Source organism: Anarrhichthys ocellatus, unplaced genomic scaffold (genome assembly GCF_004355925.1).
Source record: "Anarrhichthys ocellatus isolate YVR2014 unplaced genomic scaffold, GSC_Weel_1.0 scaffold31, whole genome shotgun sequence".
Lineage (NCBI taxonomy): Eukaryota > Metazoa > Chordata > Actinopteri > Perciformes > Anarhichadidae > Anarrhichthys > Anarrhichthys ocellatus.
In genome coordinates, this window is record NW_022280061.1 from 4,564,678 (window position 1) to 4,582,907 (window position 18,230).

Genomic DNA, 18,230 nt, shown 5'->3' on the forward strand with positions numbered 1-18,230 from the left:
CACACACACACACAAAGCTGCTCCCACAACTCCACAGAGGTCACATTCTGCCATGCAAAATTAAAATTTAGAAGACTGCCATCTTGTGGTATTCTAGCTAAATTACTGTGGTTTATAAAAACAAAAAACCCTCAGATCCATTTTTATTCAGAGTAGATGAATATGTAATCAGGTTTGCCTCAGCGCCTCTCATGAGCAGACAAACTACTTCAGTCTATTCCATAGATGTTCTATCTTCTGTAGTTTAACTTGTTATGTTTCTTTAAGGCTTTCACTGTACAGAAACTCAACAGCTTATATTGAAACCTAACTGACTTCCAGAAAGTCATTCCTGTCTTTTGACTCCTCTCCGTGCCTTCCTCTTTAGTTTTTTGTACTTTACATGTCAATCTGTATTGAACAAACGAGGCAGCTGTGCCTAAGTATTGCCAGAGATATTGATCACTGAGTATCTTTTGCTTCTCTCGCTCATTAAATTCTGTAGATGTACCCTGAAGCAAGGCACTTAACCCCTGAGCTGTTTCAGTGTGCTTTCGTAGCAGCAAGCAAGAGAAGCAATTATCCCATTTAAAAATATATATATTTCTGTTTCACTAAGTTCTTTTTTTCATCCCACTCAACCTTTTGTTTCCAGATTCTGGTTTGCTCCTCACCTTCTCATTAGCATCTCTGCTCTTTCATATTAAGCACCACAAAGATGTACAAATAGTGAACAACATGTCTTCCCTGTCTTCCTGCAGGATGAAAAGAACCAACTGATGACTACAAATGTCTGGCTCTGGCAGGTACAAATCAATGCTACTGTCTCCAAAACTGCATATTTAAATTGTTAGGTGGTATTTTAACATGTGTGAATTTGCTCAGTGTGCTCAATGACTGGAGGGGATCGGCTGTGATCAGTTCATTTTGAACAGTCTGATAAACATGTAGTATGATTCATTAGCTGCAATATGCTGTGGTAGACAATATAAGATTTAAATGTCACATATTTTTTGGTGTATAATTTCACTGAAAGACAATTAATGTATCGTTAACAAATGGTATGTAAGTATTTTTTATATACACATTTCTATAAGTGCAATGTGAAGAGACATACAATCTGTGTCTGCACTTATCAAACTGCTAGAAGTGAAATTTATGATTGATATTTAAAAGTGCTCTAGTTAGATTGATACATTCTTGTAAACGTAACATGATAATTGCTGCTGGAGATATTAAAAAATACCCAAATAACATTGATTCAGAAACATCTAAATGAAATCACATATTTCTTTTGCAGATATTCATTGATTTAAATGTAAGGATTTCTAAAGAAATGCAACACATGGCAGATGAAGGGTAATTCCTTGTCTCTGATTGGCTTAGACTAGAGCATATAAGATGCTTGATAAATAAGTCTTATTATTTACTTTCTACTCCTATGTTGATTGTTTAAAGCATCCTTAACCGTTCTTCTTGGTAGGCCCTGGTACATAAAACCAAACATTGAGGGTATCAACAATAAAACGTTATGGCAACAACAGATATGGACATTGACAAGGCAACAAGCAAACTAGGGACAATGATGCAATAAAAAACATAGTTTCCATTTGCTTTGTGCAGTTAACAGTCTGGTGCTGTCCATGGTGCTGAAATGAAAAAGATGCACTTAATTAAGCTTTCTTAAGTCTCGTGTCAAATGATGTTACTTATCATGCAGTGTTATTTATGTATTCAAAGGAGTGGGTTGACGTGAAGCTGAAGTGGAACCCAGATGACTATGGGGGCATTACCTCCATCAGAGTGCCTTCAGAGACTATTTGGCTGCCTGATATTGTCCTGTATGAAAAGTGAGTTATGCAGCACTCTGTGCACATCAGTACCACATCCTGAGGCACTTCCTGATGACTCTGATGCATTTACATCAATTTCCCTTTCCTTATGGATATGCTTTCAACATCTCACCAGGGCTGTAACTATAGACAGTGCCGGCAGTGAGGTTGCACTGGGGCCTGTGGGGTGAGGGGGCCCATAGAGAGAGCGGGCCCTCCAACAATGTGACGACTGAAGAATGGGCTTTTAGGGTGATTGTGACTGCCACCTAGAAAATACACCTCTGATCAAAAATGTAGTATTTACTTTAAAATGGTGCAATTTGCCATATATTTCATTGAAATGGCAAACTCATCTCCACCATAGTTTACTTTTCTTCTTTGTAAAATAGTCTAAACTAAACTATAAAGAGCTATTCAATTGAGTGAATAATCACTTATTTTTTGGATATTTTTGTCACGTACAGATATGGAGTGATGGTTTCTGGGTAACAGGGATGTCATTATTGTCCCGTGTCTAGTCTCCATTTGATCTTAGGTCATATTTGTATCAGACAATACGATGGTGTGTGTGTTAATGTTCCTGACCACCTTATGTCTTTCTCATCTTCTCCCAGTGCGGACGGTCGCTTTGAGGGTTCTCTGATGACCAAAGCCATTGTGCGCTGGGATGGCACCATAACATGGACTCCACCAGCCAGCTACAAATCCTCCTGCACCATGGACGTCACCTTCTTCCCCTTTGACCGTCAGAACTGCTCCATGAAGTTCGGCTCCTGGACTTACGATGGAAACATGGTGGACCTGGTCCTAGTGGATCACTATGTGGACCGTAAAGACTTCTTCGATAACGGGGAGTGGGAGATCCTGAATGCAACAGGACAAAGGGGAAGCAGGAGGGATGAGGTGTACTGGTACCCGTTTCTCACCTACTCCTTCATCCTCAAGAGATTGCCTTTGTTCTACACCCTCTTTCTCATCATCCCATGCCTCGGCCTCTCCTTTCTAACTGTGCTGGTGTTTTATTTGCCATCCGACGAAGGAGAGAAACTGTCACTTTCCACGTCTGTGCTGGTGTCGCTCACTGTGTTCCTCCTTGTCATAGAAGAAATCATCCCTTCATCTTCAAAGGTGGGTTTCCTCTGGGGGGTTACATCTAAGTCTTTGTTCATTTTAAAGTTGCTACTGGGTTTCAATTTTTCAATCTATCTGACTTTTTCCTGTGTTCAGTTATCTTAATTGTAATCTTAATTGCATTATTTCCAGATCACAACACAGCCCTCTCAATTACCTGCAGCTTAAACTGCATGTCAACTCAATTACTGTAAGAAGCTAGTGACGTCAGCTACATCTCGGTCCAATACAGAAGCCGACAGAGCTCCAAAATACAATGACTGCATCCAAAATCACTGACTTTTCCAGACCACCGTTATCAACTGTGCTATATTCTTTTATATAAAATCATACTAAAATTCAACGTAAAAAGTACTGAACAGTCAATAGTTCTGTAGAGGACGTATTTAAATTACTTCAGTGATCCCGACATTTCATCTCGTGCCACCAGACAGTCAAAGACATTGATGGTTTCGAAACAATGAATCTTCCTGACCTTTAGTGTTAACGTGAAGTTGACCTTTTTATTTGTGAGTGAAATATCTTGACAGCCGTTGGATGGATTCCTGTCTCGACAGGGTAACTTCAAATAAATGTGGTTAACTTTTCATCTCGGCCATCTTGAGGACAAGATTTTCCAATACTTTGGTCTCCGAGCAATTACCTGCAAAACTAATGAGGTTCCCATCAGCCTCAGCTGTACTTTATGTTTAATGTTAATTGGCAAACATTAAAATGCTAACATGCTAAACTAAGAACCATTAAACATCAGCATATTAACACTATTTAATATAATGTTAGCACTTTGCTTGCACCACTGTGACTGAGCTGCACAGCTGTTTCCTTAGTCTCAGTGAATATGTGTAATTTAACAAACCGCTAGAAACTAATCGACATTACTTACTTCCTGCTGAAATAACACATAGTTCAAACAGTCAGCTGTTAAACTGATTCAGTAACCTTTACAACTTTTTGTCCCCAGGTGATCCCACTGATTGGAGAATACCTGCTCTTCATCATGATCTTTGTCACTTTCTCCATCATCGTCACCGTCTTTGTCATTAACGTCCACCATCGTTCCTCTGCCACCTACCACCCCATGGCCCCCTGGGTAAAGAGCCTGTTCCTCCAGAGACTGCCCAGGTTGCTGTGTATGAGGGGGCACACTGACAGGTAATATAGGACCAACTGCAGTTTAAGGAATGAGTCTACAGTTTGAGAAAAATGCTAATTTGCTTTCTGTTCAAGAGTTAGAGGAGAAGATTAGCGTAGCTTAGCATAACTATAAGAGAGAGAAGTGACTGGCCCTGGCCAACAAATGCAGCCTTCGGGGAAAAGCTAATTGTCGTTTTGACACTTTTTTGTTTGTTTGGGTAAAACAAACAAAAAGATATAATTTGCTACTTGGCAACCTTTTGAGGTAGCCATCTTTGTTACCTTTTGACAGAGCCAGGCTAGCTGATACGCCTGTTTCCAGTCTTTATTCTATGCTAAGCTAACAGTCTCCTGGTGCCAGCTTCATATTTAGCATGCAGACATGAGAGTGGTATCAATTTAACTCTTGGCAAGAAAGCAAATAAATATGTTTCCAGAAATGTTGAACTCTTCGTATAATATCTGCCAATATACATTACAAGATAAATGTGCAAAAAAATAAAACAGTTAGTGTCAATTACCTCAGATTCCACTTTGCCGATATGGAGATGCGCAGCCCGGAGCTGAAGACCCGTAAAGGTGTGGGGAGGAGGGGGGCTCCTGGCCACAGTGGCGGTCAGCAGAGAGGCCCCCTCGCAGGGAAGGAGGACGAGAACCAAGCCTGGCTGGCCATGCTGGAGAAAGCCACAAATTCAGTTCGCTACATCAGCCGTCACATCAAAAAGGAGCATTTCATACGAGAGGTGTGTGGTTGTTTTACATTCTCTTTTGTATGCCTCTGTGCCGGCGACAGCCATGGCCTGAGGCATTATGTTTTCGGGTTTTCTGTGTCCCATTTTTGTGAACACAATATTTCAGGGAGACCTGGAGGGAATTTCTTCAAATATTTCACAAAACTGATTAGAATTCAAACAAAGGTCACGGTCCTGGTTTTGGACATATTAAGATTTCATATCCTAATTTTGACAATTTCATACAAATGTTTGTTAGAAAGAAATGATGAATTGATGACATTTGAGAGGTGGAGGAGTAATTCTAGTTTATACTGTTACAGTTTATTATTTGTTGAATTAATCTGATTTGCTCAAAATGACACAAAGTAGTTCTTGTGTCCTTAATGAAGAATGCATGAGGTTGACACAGATTCACACCTGTGGACCTTTCTCTTCTATCTCTGTCTCTGTTGTTTCGGTCTCTCTCTGTCTCTCTCTCTCTCTGTCTCTCTCTCTCTCTCTCTCTCTCTCTCTCTCTGTCTCTCTCTGTCTCTGTCTCTCTCTCTGTCTCTCTCTCTGTCTCTCTCTCTGTCTCTGTCTCTCTCTCTGTCTCTCTCTCTGTCTCTCTCTCTGTCTCTCTCTCTCTCTCTCTGTCTCTCTCTCTCTCTGTCTCTCTCTCTGTCTCATTCAGGTTGTTCAAGACTGGAAGTTCGTGGCTCAGGTGTTAGACAGGATTTTCTTGTGGGCTTTCCTCACAGTGGCAATAATGGGAACTGTCCTAATCTTCACCCCTGCTCTGCAAATGTTCTACAGCACACCTTGATGAACACACACACAAACTCATGAATACTCATGACAGCGACTTAATGATGAAACTCAAAAAAACATTCACACTGTTTATTTATTTTCGAGTAGTTCTGAACTATGGTTTGCATTTTGTAAAGACTCGTTGAACTGTAGTGTTAGATGCAACTTGTTATTCATTGTGAGGTGCATGCACGGGAGTGCAGAGGAATGAAAGCAATAAGCATTATAGTATGATTTGATTATCCATGTTTGTTTAACTCTAACATTGTAAGTATACATGCAACAACATGCAGTATATCAATCCATGTTGTCCAGCCAGCTGTGAATGCTGTAATGATGATGATAATTAAAAGAAATCAAATGTACCACATCATTTTTCCAGTTCTGCTTTGAGGCTAACTTAATGATTTCAACCTGGCAGAGTCTGTTTGTGTTCATTTGATTAACTGCGAAGTTCTTGTTTGTTAATACTGGGTTCAACACAAAAGCATCAGACAATTAAATGTTCTGGTGCTTAAAGGGATATATGGACAACTGAAGCCGTTGTCTGCTCTTTTCAAAGCCACAAGACTCCTTTGACAAAAACAGTGAGTTTACCATGCAGAACACAGGAGCTGCTGGTCTACCACTGCCTTGATCGCTTATTTTGATTGTGCTATTGTGCTTGCTTGTTAAATACTAAGTAAAACACAATACAAAAAGAATGCTTCCTTGTTCACTGTACTGAAGGGTTAATCAGGCCCTGTATGCAGTGGAGCAAGCATGTTGGGTCTTTGGCTGTAATGACACAGTATCACCACTAAACGGCAGCAAACATCCTTTTAAACAGGTGAGTTTGTTTTACAGACTTTAATGATGTGATAAAAAGTATTTCAGATATAGTATATATGCGCACACAAATAGGAAGTTAACGCATTACCTATCAGGATGCCATGGTGCATATTTTAATGACTAATGATGTATCTTCATTCACAGTTTCTACCCGGATGAGCAGGTGTCATCAATATCCAACAGAGCAGTGCAGATAAGAAAGAGCACAACAGAATACAAATCTGTCCGCTGAGATTAGAAACAGCAGATACTCTATGAAGCTCAAAATGTTGACTCTTTGTTGAGATTCAAGCCCATATTTGTAGTGGTGGGGTATAGGTCACATTATACTGTTACACCCTTCTCAGCAGCTATACTTAAGCTTCCCTGAGTTGTCAGCGTTGCTAAAGGGCACATCATCATATTGTTACAAGTGGAGACAGTGGCTCGCTCCTTTTCTACGCACTTATTTTCCCAGCTGGCTGAGTTTGTCTGTTTGAACCGCCAACCTTCCGGTTATTAGCTGCTGCAACTTTAGCCTTCGGGCTTTCGTCACAAGTGGCAGTGCCTGGTGATACCACTGCCTTGTGTGCTTTGGCCTAGTTCTAGAGAGACATGAGTTTGTTCTCTGACTTATTAAAAATGTCTGGGATGCTTAAGTGAAAGTATCTCCATTGTTTTCCCTGCACTTGAACAGTCTGACCTCAGCCCACTCTTCTATTATTCACAGCTACAGATCTGACTCAGGCAGACAGGTGTGTGTGTGTGTGTGTGTGTGAGTCAGTATCTCTTTATTTGGGTGTGACGGAATGAGAGTTCACAAGAAGGGCAAATCGTGTGTGTGTGTGTGTGTGTGTGTGTGTGTGTGTCACAGATGGGCTGTGACAGAGCAGGGTGTGAACCCCTCAGGATTCTAAACAAGATTTCAGGTCTTTGGATAAAAATAACGTATGGCACTAGATGGGAAGCTGAGCGATCGCCAAAGTCACTCTGAGAAGAACATGAATGTTTATACTAAATTTCATGGAAATCCAACACATATTTTTTGCAAATCCATCTAGTAGAAGGTATATGGTATTTTTACAGTATAAGTAAAGCTCTGCTAGTGACACTGGATGAAAAGTCAGAGGATCCCCAAAGTCCGTAGCATTCATCCTCTGAGGACCATAAATGTTCAAACGTTCCTGCAATCCGTGCAATAGCTGAGGAGACGTTTGAGTCTGGCAAACAGAAGGCACAACGTCAATACTCTCCCCAGCCAGACAGATAGCGCGGCTTATATAAAAGACCAGAAGTGCTTATCGACTGCAATAATAACTGCATGTATACTTTGATGGTAATACTCTGTACAGACTCTCAGTATTATGCCATAGGGCAACCTAATCCATCTGAGTGGACACAGTTTACTTAACTATCTGCTGCAGTCTGAATCCAATATATACCATTATACCAACTAATGATATTCATACTGTATATCAGGTGTTGAATATTGAAGTATTGAACATTGCTTGACAGAAACACAGACTTAAAATACACAATAAAAGCTTAGTCTAGGCAAAATTCAGAGAGTGTACAGTGCTGCCTTATTTTAGTATTGACGTGGGATTTGCAGTGATTCTTGTGTACAGCTCCAGTAGCAATGCACATGAAAAGATTGAAAAGCTGATCAGGGTAGCACCCTGGGGAATTTCTTGGTAGAAAAACAAAATTCTCTGCTTCACATCTGTCATCACTGTTGAAACATTGAAGCTCATGTGGATGGAGAGGCTAAAAGACACACGTTCTCCATAAGGTCAGTGTCATTCTTCATGAAGCAGCCTCTGGTTGAACATCATGGGAAGTTACAAAGTTGGGTCCTGGCGATGTGGTTCTGGGAGAGAGCTGATCATGCATTCAGTTACTCATTGAACTGCCAGAGACCAAAGCAATACGACTACTGTATCACCTGTGCTATAACTTATAGCATCACATATACAAACTGTGTGTGTGTGAGTACTTCCCAAGTACATGACTCAGACAGTAACACGAACAGCGTCATATGGTCATTTTAGGTCGTGCAAAGCATGCTCCACTGCCAGCCTTTATTCTCCTGTCTCTAGGTGTGATACTGCCTCTCAAAGAAAACACAGCCTGATTTGATCATGATTGTCAGTTTTTATGTCGTCTGTCATGAGAGTAGACCGTCTAAGTTAAAGTTTGGGTTGATGTGTTTCGCTTAGACAGAAGAGAAATACAAGTGAAGAAATGTAACGAGAGGCCAAAGAGAAGGATTAGCTCTTGTGCTACGTTGAGAGGTACATTGACTGTTATTGGTTATGGATTTTAAGACAAGCCTACTCTGCTCATACTCCTGTGTAAATAAATGTATCTACGGTAAGGCTTAACATGGTAAAGTATGCTGAAACATATTCAGTGACATAAACCTAGACCTACATGTCCAGCCATGCTTGGTGATCATGCTTCAGATGTTGTTTACATGTTTATGACATTAATGTAATGGAATCTGGGTTTCTGTGTATATGTTCATATATGTGTAGTAAAGGGACTACAAGAGACAGCCCTAATCTAGTATACAGGACTTCACAGTAAATGAACAGGTGCACATGGAGAAAAACACTTTCACAAATACACACACACCGTACCAACTCCAATCCCTGCAGGCTCATCCCAAAGGACATTTATTTAATGTGACCCGATGGCAGTCTACATACATGCACAGCACTGTGTCCAGACTAAAGCCGGCGGCAGACAGAAACAGACAGGGGTCCACACACTGAAGATTGAGACTGAAGCAACCGGGAGAGGGAGAGTGATAGATAGTGAGAGTGAGAGAAGCGCTGCAGGCACTCTCATAATGGTCTGAGGACATCACCGCATCTGATGCTCACAGGCAGAACTGCGAGAGTACAGGGCAGAGAAGTGGAGGAGAGGAAACAGAGGGGGAGAAGAGAGATGGAAGGTTGAGGAGGAGGAGGAGAGAAGACAGACGGGAAGATCAACAATGAATGAGTGGGTATAGCAGATGGTAAAAGAAAGGAGAAAACTGGAGTGGAAGTGAGAGTCAGTGAATGAGTGAATAAGAGGACAAAAGAAGGAGTGAGAAGAGCATTAAGACAATGACGCAAAGGTGACTGTGACTCTGTCTGTGACTCTGTCTCCTCCTCCACCCTGAAGCATTGTGCTGATCAGCTGTCTCCGGTGTTCACAGACATCTTCAACACCTCCCTGGAGGCATGCACGTACCAGCCTGCTTCAAGGCCTCCACCATCATCCCCGTCCCCAAAAAACCAAGGATCACAGGACTTAATGACTACAGGCCCTTCGCCCTGACCTCTGTGGCTGTGAAGTCTTTTGAGCGCCTTGTCCTGTCCCACCTTAAAACCCTCACCGACCCTGTCACGACCTGGCTCTGACAGCCATGACCTACTCAGGGAGACGCAGACAGTTGATCAAAAGTAAAGAGTTTATTAGACCTAACAAGGTATCTTACTGGCAATGGTGGTTGCGAACGAGCCGTCCTTGTTCCTCCACGGGGCGATAGTAGAGCGCCACTGGTTGCCAGGAAGGCGGAGCCTTATAGTGGAAGCGCACCGGGCCCAGGTGCCTCCACTTAGGGTGATCACCACATCCGGTACCTGCTGGCTTAAAGGAACATACACAAGTAACCCAGATAGGGAACCGTCACAGACCCACTCCTGGACCCCCTGCAGTCCGCCTACAGAGCCAAAAGGTCTGTAGACGACACAGTCAACTTGGCCCTCCACTTCATCCTCCAGCATCTGGACTCCCAGGAACCTACGCCAGGAAGCATCTCCATATAAGCTAATGAGACCGCATACTGACTGCACACACACAAACACACACTAATACTCCCATCTCATGTCTTGGAGGTGTAAAATGTGCTGCCCTGAAGATGTTTCCCTTCCCACTGACAGCGCCACACTGAAGCTCAGGCTGCATCAACTGGCCACCTGCACCAAAATTCACAACACTGGACAGCTGCCACATTGATTGAGATGGACCCAGTGGTACATGCAAACATGCAATTATTTATCGACTTAATTCATCACCAAAAAATGCTTGTAACTCAAAATATCATAAATGTTCTTGTACTAAAATAAGCACAATTCCAGGGTAGTCTAAAGACATTTAACTTGAAAATACTCTATCTTCTGCCATGCGCAGTATGCAGCAGGTGGCATGGCAAGAGAAAGACATTCATGCACATGAGTCATGGGCACCTGATCAGCAGGCTGGAGAACCACTAACCGATGCTTAACAGTTCAGTTAAATGAATGGGTGAGAAGGTGCAGATTATGACTGAAAATGGAGGTGAGAAACAGTATAAGAGGAGAGGACAATCAAAAAGAAGGAGGGGAGGAACACTTGATGAGGAAAAACAGCAGAGTGCAAAAGCTTTATTGTTGCTCAGTTGCAGTAGATTCCTTCCCACCTGTAGGAGGATAAGAGGACACTGATGAGCAGTGACAGACGATCGTTATCCATATTCTAGGTTGGAAGGGAGATCAGGTTCACCACTCCCACAACACAGACTGAGGGATGCCACCAACATCCGGATGATCAAGTTGAGCATGCGCTGATCAAGGTTTGAACAGATGCTTAATTAAAACATTTGCATGCGTAAAAAAAGTTTTCCAAACTAGAAGGGGCGGGGTCATGTCGCCCTCTGTTGCGGATCCCAGCGCGCGTGTTCGTCCCTCTGTTATAAAGCAGACGAGGACAAGCCCGAAATGGCTGGACGGGACAAACCTTGACGAGGTTGACGGCACTGAGCAGAAGCAGCCAGCGGACAGGTGGCTGTCATCATCGACGCACACGGCTGCGACAGGAAACGCGCAAAGGACACGCTCGAGATGTTTGATATAAAACACAGCTGACCACAGGGAGAGGGGAGGAGAGCGGAATCCAAAGTGACTTTTGAGGTGACACACAAGGAGACAGACATCGGGTGTCTGGGGGGAGAGAGAGAGAGAGAGAGAGAGAGAGAGAGAGAGAGAGAGAGAGAGAGAGAGAGAGAGAGAAACAAATCCAGATGAAAGTGGGTAAAATCTGTAGCTCATTTTTTTCACAATTGGTTCTTTTATGATTCTCAACGTGGAACGAGAGAGCGCACCAGCAGTCTGACAAAGCTGCACTCCCTCGAAGTTTGACATCCCCAGCGGGCTGCAGAGGGAGTTCCGCTCCATCGCTGCTATGGAGCCTCGGAAGTGTACTGGATCTGTATTGATTGGAGTTTACCTGTTGGCGACATTCTGCTGTAAAGGTGGGTCACTGATGGAGCCTTGCCTTCAGTCTGCTGTCTGTTGTCTGTCTGTCAAAGGATGCAGGGACCAAAAGAACCTACATGTCACAAGAGCTGCACTTAAGACACACTTGGGCTTAGATGGGTGCTGTTCACTGTACATCTGATGGGACGGGAGCATCGTACAATATCGTTTCATGCTTCTTAAGAAAAATATGTCATAGTATTCATTCAGAATGGCAATTTAAAAGAGAGCTCAAAGAATCACCTTCATGCATCGCACTACATATTCAAATGTTTTGTACATTTCTGTTATATGTGCTGCTAAATGTGCAAGCTTGCAGCGTGTGGGCCAGTGTATGTTCGTGTGCGCACGAGAGAGCTCTTTTTAATAGTCGGACAACATCTGGAACAATAAGGAGGACGTCCCTGCGATGATGCAGGAAGCCTGGGATCCGTTCATCCCTTCAGTGTAATCTGCAGCTAAAGGATGTCAAATGCGTGACTACATTGGAGCGGAGCTAGAAGACCCTCAGAGGAGGTTACATCTCTGTAATATCCCTGGTTTACAGTCTAGACTATTCTGTAGGCTGATATGAACGTTTTTGTTTCTTTAAAATACAAGTTTTACTGAACTTTTTTGGTACCTTTTCTTCTGCCTGACTCCAGTAGAGAAGGAGGGAAACAGACACACGTAGGTGCTCTGCAGGATCATAAGGTGTATTGGTGCAGTTGTAGTTGATATGACAACATGACGGTAAATAGATTCAAGAGCAGTTTCATCAGATGCTATAAGATCATTAAATCACCAAAGTAAACTTCTTGAAATGTCTGTGAAAATGTCTGGAAGTACCAAGTAGATTTCTAGCTATTGTATCCTCAATGAAGTGAAGGCTTTCCTCATTGAGCAGTGACGGTGACTCACTAGACATTTAGGACAACATTACTGCCGTTCACACAATTAGCTGTTTGCATTATGTCCCTCTGCTCCAGACACAGTCCTTCCAATTAGCCTCTCAGGGTGCAGTGTGTCTAATGTAGTCTAGATACAGCCTTACGATCATCTGAATCTGTAGATGGCTTGTCTGTGCTCGCCACTACACCACCGCGCATGTATCAAGTGAAAAAAAAATGTAATTTAACGACTCATCTGCATCCACGGTGACTCACAGGCAAGTCCTTCTCTGGTTGCTGATTAGATTACAATAGCCTGAATCACCCTGATGACAATTTGGCTTATTGATTCAAGACCCTTCGAATATGCTTTTGCGTCCTTTGTGTCGTCCTTTATCAAGCTGCTTTAGACAGCGTTAGATGGAGACTAAACGAGTTGAAAACAATTGACTTAACATGCACTAGTCAATATTCTTATGTTGTTAATGGGAAACATGTAAAGCCTTTCTTGAAGTGGAAATCGAACAATTAATGCTCTACTTTGCAGTTGCACTTGGCTCACTGAGCGTTTTAGCGTCTTTCAGCTCATGTTGGTTTGGGGGGGGGGGGGGGGGGGGGGGGGGGGGAAGGGGGGGGGGGGGGCTGCAGCTTAAGAGTTGGTGGAGACCAAACAGAGAGAAAGAGAGAGTGAATGTTAGACTTACATTCATCAAGTAACCGAAAACACAACTTCAAATTTATGATTATTTTGTTCCATCTCTGCTGGATGTGCTTTGCTGAAAGGTTTATGAAATTTAGAAATAATATTAAAATGGATCATTCTTTTGAATTTGATCATATTTGTGTGTTATGTCAGAGGAAACATATTGAATATATTTCCACAAGCTAGCAAAGTGACCTCGTTTGTTATTTTTGCGGACAATAATTCATTCATTCTGTTCTTCTCTCTTCTTCGCTTCTCATATTTTGGATATTTATTGATTTCCTACAGATATCTGTGAACCGGCTGCTTTAATGTGATTTGATTATGAACTTGGCCAAGTCTACTCAACGTTCAGACAGCCTGAGGTTTATCAATATTTAATCTCTGGTGGAATCGTCCTTGTGAGTGTGATGTTCTTGAGTTGAATGCGATCTTGTTTCCACTAAATTCCTTCATCAGATTGCAGCAAAGACCAAAACAGGTGACGACTGGTACTTTTCTATATTCATATGTTAAAAGGAGAAACATTTGAGATGAGCGCTACAATAACACATCTAATATATGTTTAAATGAAGAATACATTGTTTGCAGCAGCATGAATGTGAAAAACCAAAGACAATGTAATCATGCATAAACCTTCTGATGTGGATCAGAAGCTATAACAAGAATAACTTCAAAGTATTGAAGTATCATCATCGTCGTTTATTCACCTGTTGGATTGATGTTGTCTCTTGTTTTCATAGCGTTCACTCAAACGGTCGTGGTGACAATGGCTGATTGTGCATTATACTGTATTAATTATACTGTATATATTCTATTTATTGTGTAGATACAGGATTGTTCTTCATGTGTTAATAATCATTTTGACTAAAATCTGGAAACCAAAGTGCCTCTGGGGGACATTAAACATTGACTCTTCTCTGGCATCGTCCCTCTTAGTGTAAAGTTAATATTGCTGCAGGCAGCATGCTGTTGGGTTCTTCTGATCCTTGAAAGCTCCAATAAGATACACACACTCTGCTCTACAGAAGCAAGCGGTGTGCCAAGTTACAGTTTATGACTTTAGATCATGCAAGGTGTGTGCATGCTGCGGTCAGCCAAACAAATAGTTTATATGTACTCTTATTTAATGTTGAGTGCATGTCCATGTTTTTCTTCATGTCTTAATGCTTTAGCATTTATTGCGTAACTGAGAAGAGAGAGGAAGAGCAGGATACTAAGAGATGCAGGTGTTTTGATGGACCTGTAGTTTTTATTTAACTTTGGAATTGAAACTTATACGAGCACAGTTGAACTATTTCATGGAGCAGTGTTGTGCCCAAAAGAAGACACGACTGGGTTTTCCTTTGCTTCAGGGACTGCGCTGTAATATTCCTTCCTGTTCAAGACGGACACTTGGTTGTTGAGTGTAAACCTGATGTTGAGTGTACACCTGATGTGGTCTAATAGAGACGGAAAGAAAGCACAGTTACAGTTCACTGAGTAGATAATGAGCTCATTACGTTCAGCATGTTGTGACATAATCAGGATTTCTTGAGGGATTTGGAGCCGCATGAAGAATGTCGTGTTGATTAGATCACAGGCATTAATAAGTGGGAGTATATCTTAAGTGTTTGGGCTAATTGAGTGTCTGTTAGAGACGTAAACAGTAGAACTTAAATGTGTCAGTTCCTTCCACCACTGCTCCGATGTCTTATTTTATACTTACCAAGACATTCGTCCATTTTCTCCCCTCGCACCTGTTACTCTTCCCTTTACTCCTGTAATTCCACGAGCTATTGTTCTTTTCCTCCCTCCTCTCCTCCTGTAAAACCCATCTTCTCTCTTTTACCTCCTTCCTCTCTTTCATCCTCTCACTCTTTCCGTCCACTTTCATATTCAATCCTCTTCTTGCTCCAGGTTGCGATGGTGGTGTGTACCAAAGGAAGCTGTACCACGACCTGATGGTGAACTACAGTCGTCTGGAAAGACCCGTCCACAATGACTCTGCACCCATCGTTGTGGAACTCGGCCTCACGCTGCTACAGATCATTGACGTGGTGAGTGTGTGCGCCTGTGTGTGTGTTCTGGCACGGCGAAGGTGAAGAGAATGTTTGCAGACAGAAAGAAAGCAAGGATGTGGTTTTATTTATTTTAAAATCAACAGTGAAAGAGAGAAAGTGAAGTTGTTATTAATCGTTTTTTCAGGATTTTTAGTTTTGTTTGTGTTAAAGGTGATGCTGATGCTGATGCACATGCACACACTTTGTGCTCACTACACAATTCTTCCTCTAAAGTTAAAACTGTTTTTGCAGCAACCAACCAACTGAGACTATTTGTCTTTGAAAGAGCAACTTCTTTGGCCCTCAGTCCTTTCTTTCATTCAACAAGACATTTAATCTCAGTGTTGAGATGCTCTTGCACATTTTTGCCGCTTTTTCTTCCGAGCTGCTCCTTCCTCTTCCTCCCATTCTGATCACAACAATGTGTCTCTGAGTTCAATTCATTTTTGGAAATAGGCCCCTTTTCCTTCCTGCTGAGAGTTAGAAGATCAATCCTCTTCCACATCTGTCTGTTAACCATGAGGCAGCAGCAGCTTCGCTCAGCAGAGAGACTGACGAGTAAGAGCTGCACTAGATCCTGGCCTGGTGCAATGACTCCCTGAGCCTCTGCTTGTTACCTGGCAACATCACTGACCATCACGGTGACATTGGTTATTTGATTTGAATAAACACCAACTGTAGAAATAACTCAGCAGAGAACAGGTCAGGCGTATAACTCCACGTAACAGCACAGGTCACAGCACAATAACTGTTGATGACATTGTAGTCAAAAGAGGGGTAAACGTATACAGAACCCATCATTTCCAAGTGCATTAGATGATGTTATGCTCTGGACATTATACGTGTCAGTCATTGTGAAAGATGTACGATTAAACCTGATCACATAGGATAACATCAATAAGGCCTATTATTGTTGTTATTATTATTATTATAGATTTTTAGTTGCCCCATGGCCACCCTTATGAAACATGTTTGGGGCCAAACATACCCAGAAACACACAGAAACCCAGTTTAGCTCAATGTGGCCCCAATCCTCTCTTCCTGTCACTCTTCATTGTTCTCACTGTCAAACCCTCGGCTCTTAAATCGACACTTCTCTGGTTTCTGTCACATCTCATTTGATGTTTTGTTTGTTCTTTGTTCGCTTCATCGTGTGTTTCCTCCTGTTCCCCGTCTCGTGCACCTTACCTCTCTCCAACCCACACACAACCTCTTGCCTGTAAGCTCCACCACACAGACGGAGCACTCATCCAAAAGAGCCAAGCCGACGCTCCGTCACATCCCTGAGCCAGCGCTGTCACAAGACGTGCATGTCTTCATATGATGATTACATGGTGGTAAGAGCCATAGACGCTGGGCGGTAATATAGAATTCCCATTCTATTATTAATATGCAAGTCCCCTGCAGCATCATAGGAAACAGCATTTTAATGTGTTCTTAGAGCGACGCAAACAACAGACTGGAGACACAGAGTCAAGAGGCGACGCAATCTCTGGAGAACTATGTGACGAGAGTCTTTAGTGCTTCTTATAACTTTATCTTATTCAATCGCTGTTGATTGAAAAGTTGTGCTTGAATTATGATGAACGAGTGAAGGAATCACACACGTTAGCCATAAATGTACAGAAACCAAAGAAAGAACAAATATATTGAATCTGCTGTCTGTTGCTGGATAAGGCTGACATGTGATTGAGTGTGTTTATATATTCATATGTTGTTGTTAACTGCATTGTTCGCAAAATCGCTCCATAAATGATGAGCTCACTGGGCAGTTTGTAAATAATGTAAAGCTGGTTCCCGTGTGTGTGTGTCTGTGTGATGTGGCCTTTGATTCCTCCATCTGCTCCTGGGTAACGCTCTACCAGGGAACTGGGGCAGACCGAGTTCATCAGCATGAATAATGACTGGCAGTAAGGGAAGGGCCACCGTGTGCCTTATGTAGCTAACCAACATGCCGAGGTTCAGTAACTAAGAATACACTTTAGTCAAATATAACACTAAAATGCTGCTTACGCCCTAGTGCATCAGTATTGATAATCCTATGATATAATATAGAAGTATCACACTCACAGGAATTAAATATAAGTAAATAGCTGCAATTATATCGTGTTTTTATGCAAACTGCAAAGACTGAACAGCCTGGCTCCGTCCAAAAGGTGACAGAAATCGGCAAAACCCATCAGTGACTTGCTGGAGTCCCTGCTGGTGGTCTGTTGACTGCTCGGAGTTAAGAAATAGTCCATCAAAAAAAACAACATGAAACAGAGGATTGTGATTTTTACTTCTGGTTTTTACAAGGATTACACAAACACGCTGTAACATGTTAATCAGTAAGCGTTAGAGGTGCTGCTAGTAGGATTTAGTCACCTTTGCAGAGACCCAGCTAGCTGTGTCCCTCATGTTTCCAGTGCTAAGTAAAGCTAACATTGTATTAAATGGACAGATATGAGAGCAGCATCATTCTCCTCATCTAAAGCCCCATTCAGACAGGATTAACAACGCATTGTTATAGGTGGTGAATCAAATATGTACCTTGCTGCGCTGTAACTAAACTCATCATCCGGGGTGACATTGCCATTTCGTGTTTTTTTCACTGAGCTCAGTGGTTGATACACACCTCCTCCACCTGCAGCTGTTGTTGTGCTGCTTCATAGCATCCCGAGAAATAAAGTAGCAGTTAAGATGACTAAAGCAGGCTTAGCATCTAAAGTATCCAAAATCTCACAAATCACAACAAAAGAGAGGTCAGGGACGACATAGAGCGAAACCAAAGCCAAATCTTTATGATCAAGCTTGAGCTCACCACACACACCAACAGAACTACGTGCTCTGTGAAGCACACAATGGGACGCTGTTCTATTTCAGCAGCGGAGAAAGGAGGCACGGATCAGAAGATACAGGGAGGGAGTTAGGGAGGAG

General features: G+C 42.3%; 2 protein-coding genes across 5 annotated transcripts in view; both read left to right on the forward strand.

Moving 5' to 3' along the window:
- chrnb3a (cholinergic receptor nicotinic beta 3 subunit a) overlaps positions 1-7,014 on the forward strand; it is a 14,520-nt gene extending 7,506 nt beyond the window's left edge. For both annotated transcript variants that reach the window (XM_031864498.1, XM_031864499.1), the window contains exons 3-8: positions 741-785; positions 1,720-1,829; positions 2,429-2,942; positions 3,907-4,097; positions 4,606-4,822; positions 5,484-7,014. In XM_031864498.1, coding sequence (XP_031720358.1) covers positions 741-785; positions 1,720-1,829; positions 2,429-2,942; positions 3,907-4,097; positions 4,606-4,822; positions 5,484-5,615 — 1,209 coding nt within the window. In that variant the 3' untranslated portion in view covers positions 5,616-7,014. The remainder of the gene's footprint in view (positions 1-740; positions 786-1,719; positions 1,830-2,428; positions 2,943-3,906; positions 4,098-4,605; positions 4,823-5,483) is intronic.
- Positions 7,015-10,794: 3,780 nt separating this feature from the next.
- The window catches only part of LOC116392765 (neuronal acetylcholine receptor subunit alpha-7-like), a 25,837-nt gene continuing 18,401 nt past the window's right edge, over positions 10,795-18,230 (forward strand). The window contains exons 1-3 of one of the 3 annotated variants that reach the window (XM_031864496.1): positions 10,795-11,352; positions 11,535-11,693; positions 15,169-15,308. In XM_031864496.1, coding sequence (XP_031720356.1) covers positions 11,624-11,693; positions 15,169-15,308 — 210 coding nt within the window. In that variant the 5' untranslated portion in view covers positions 10,795-11,352; positions 11,535-11,623. Of the gene's footprint in view, positions 11,694-15,168; positions 15,309-18,230 lie in introns of all 3 variants that reach the window. The other 2 variants (XM_031864497.1, XM_031864495.1) reach the window with 2 other exon arrangements.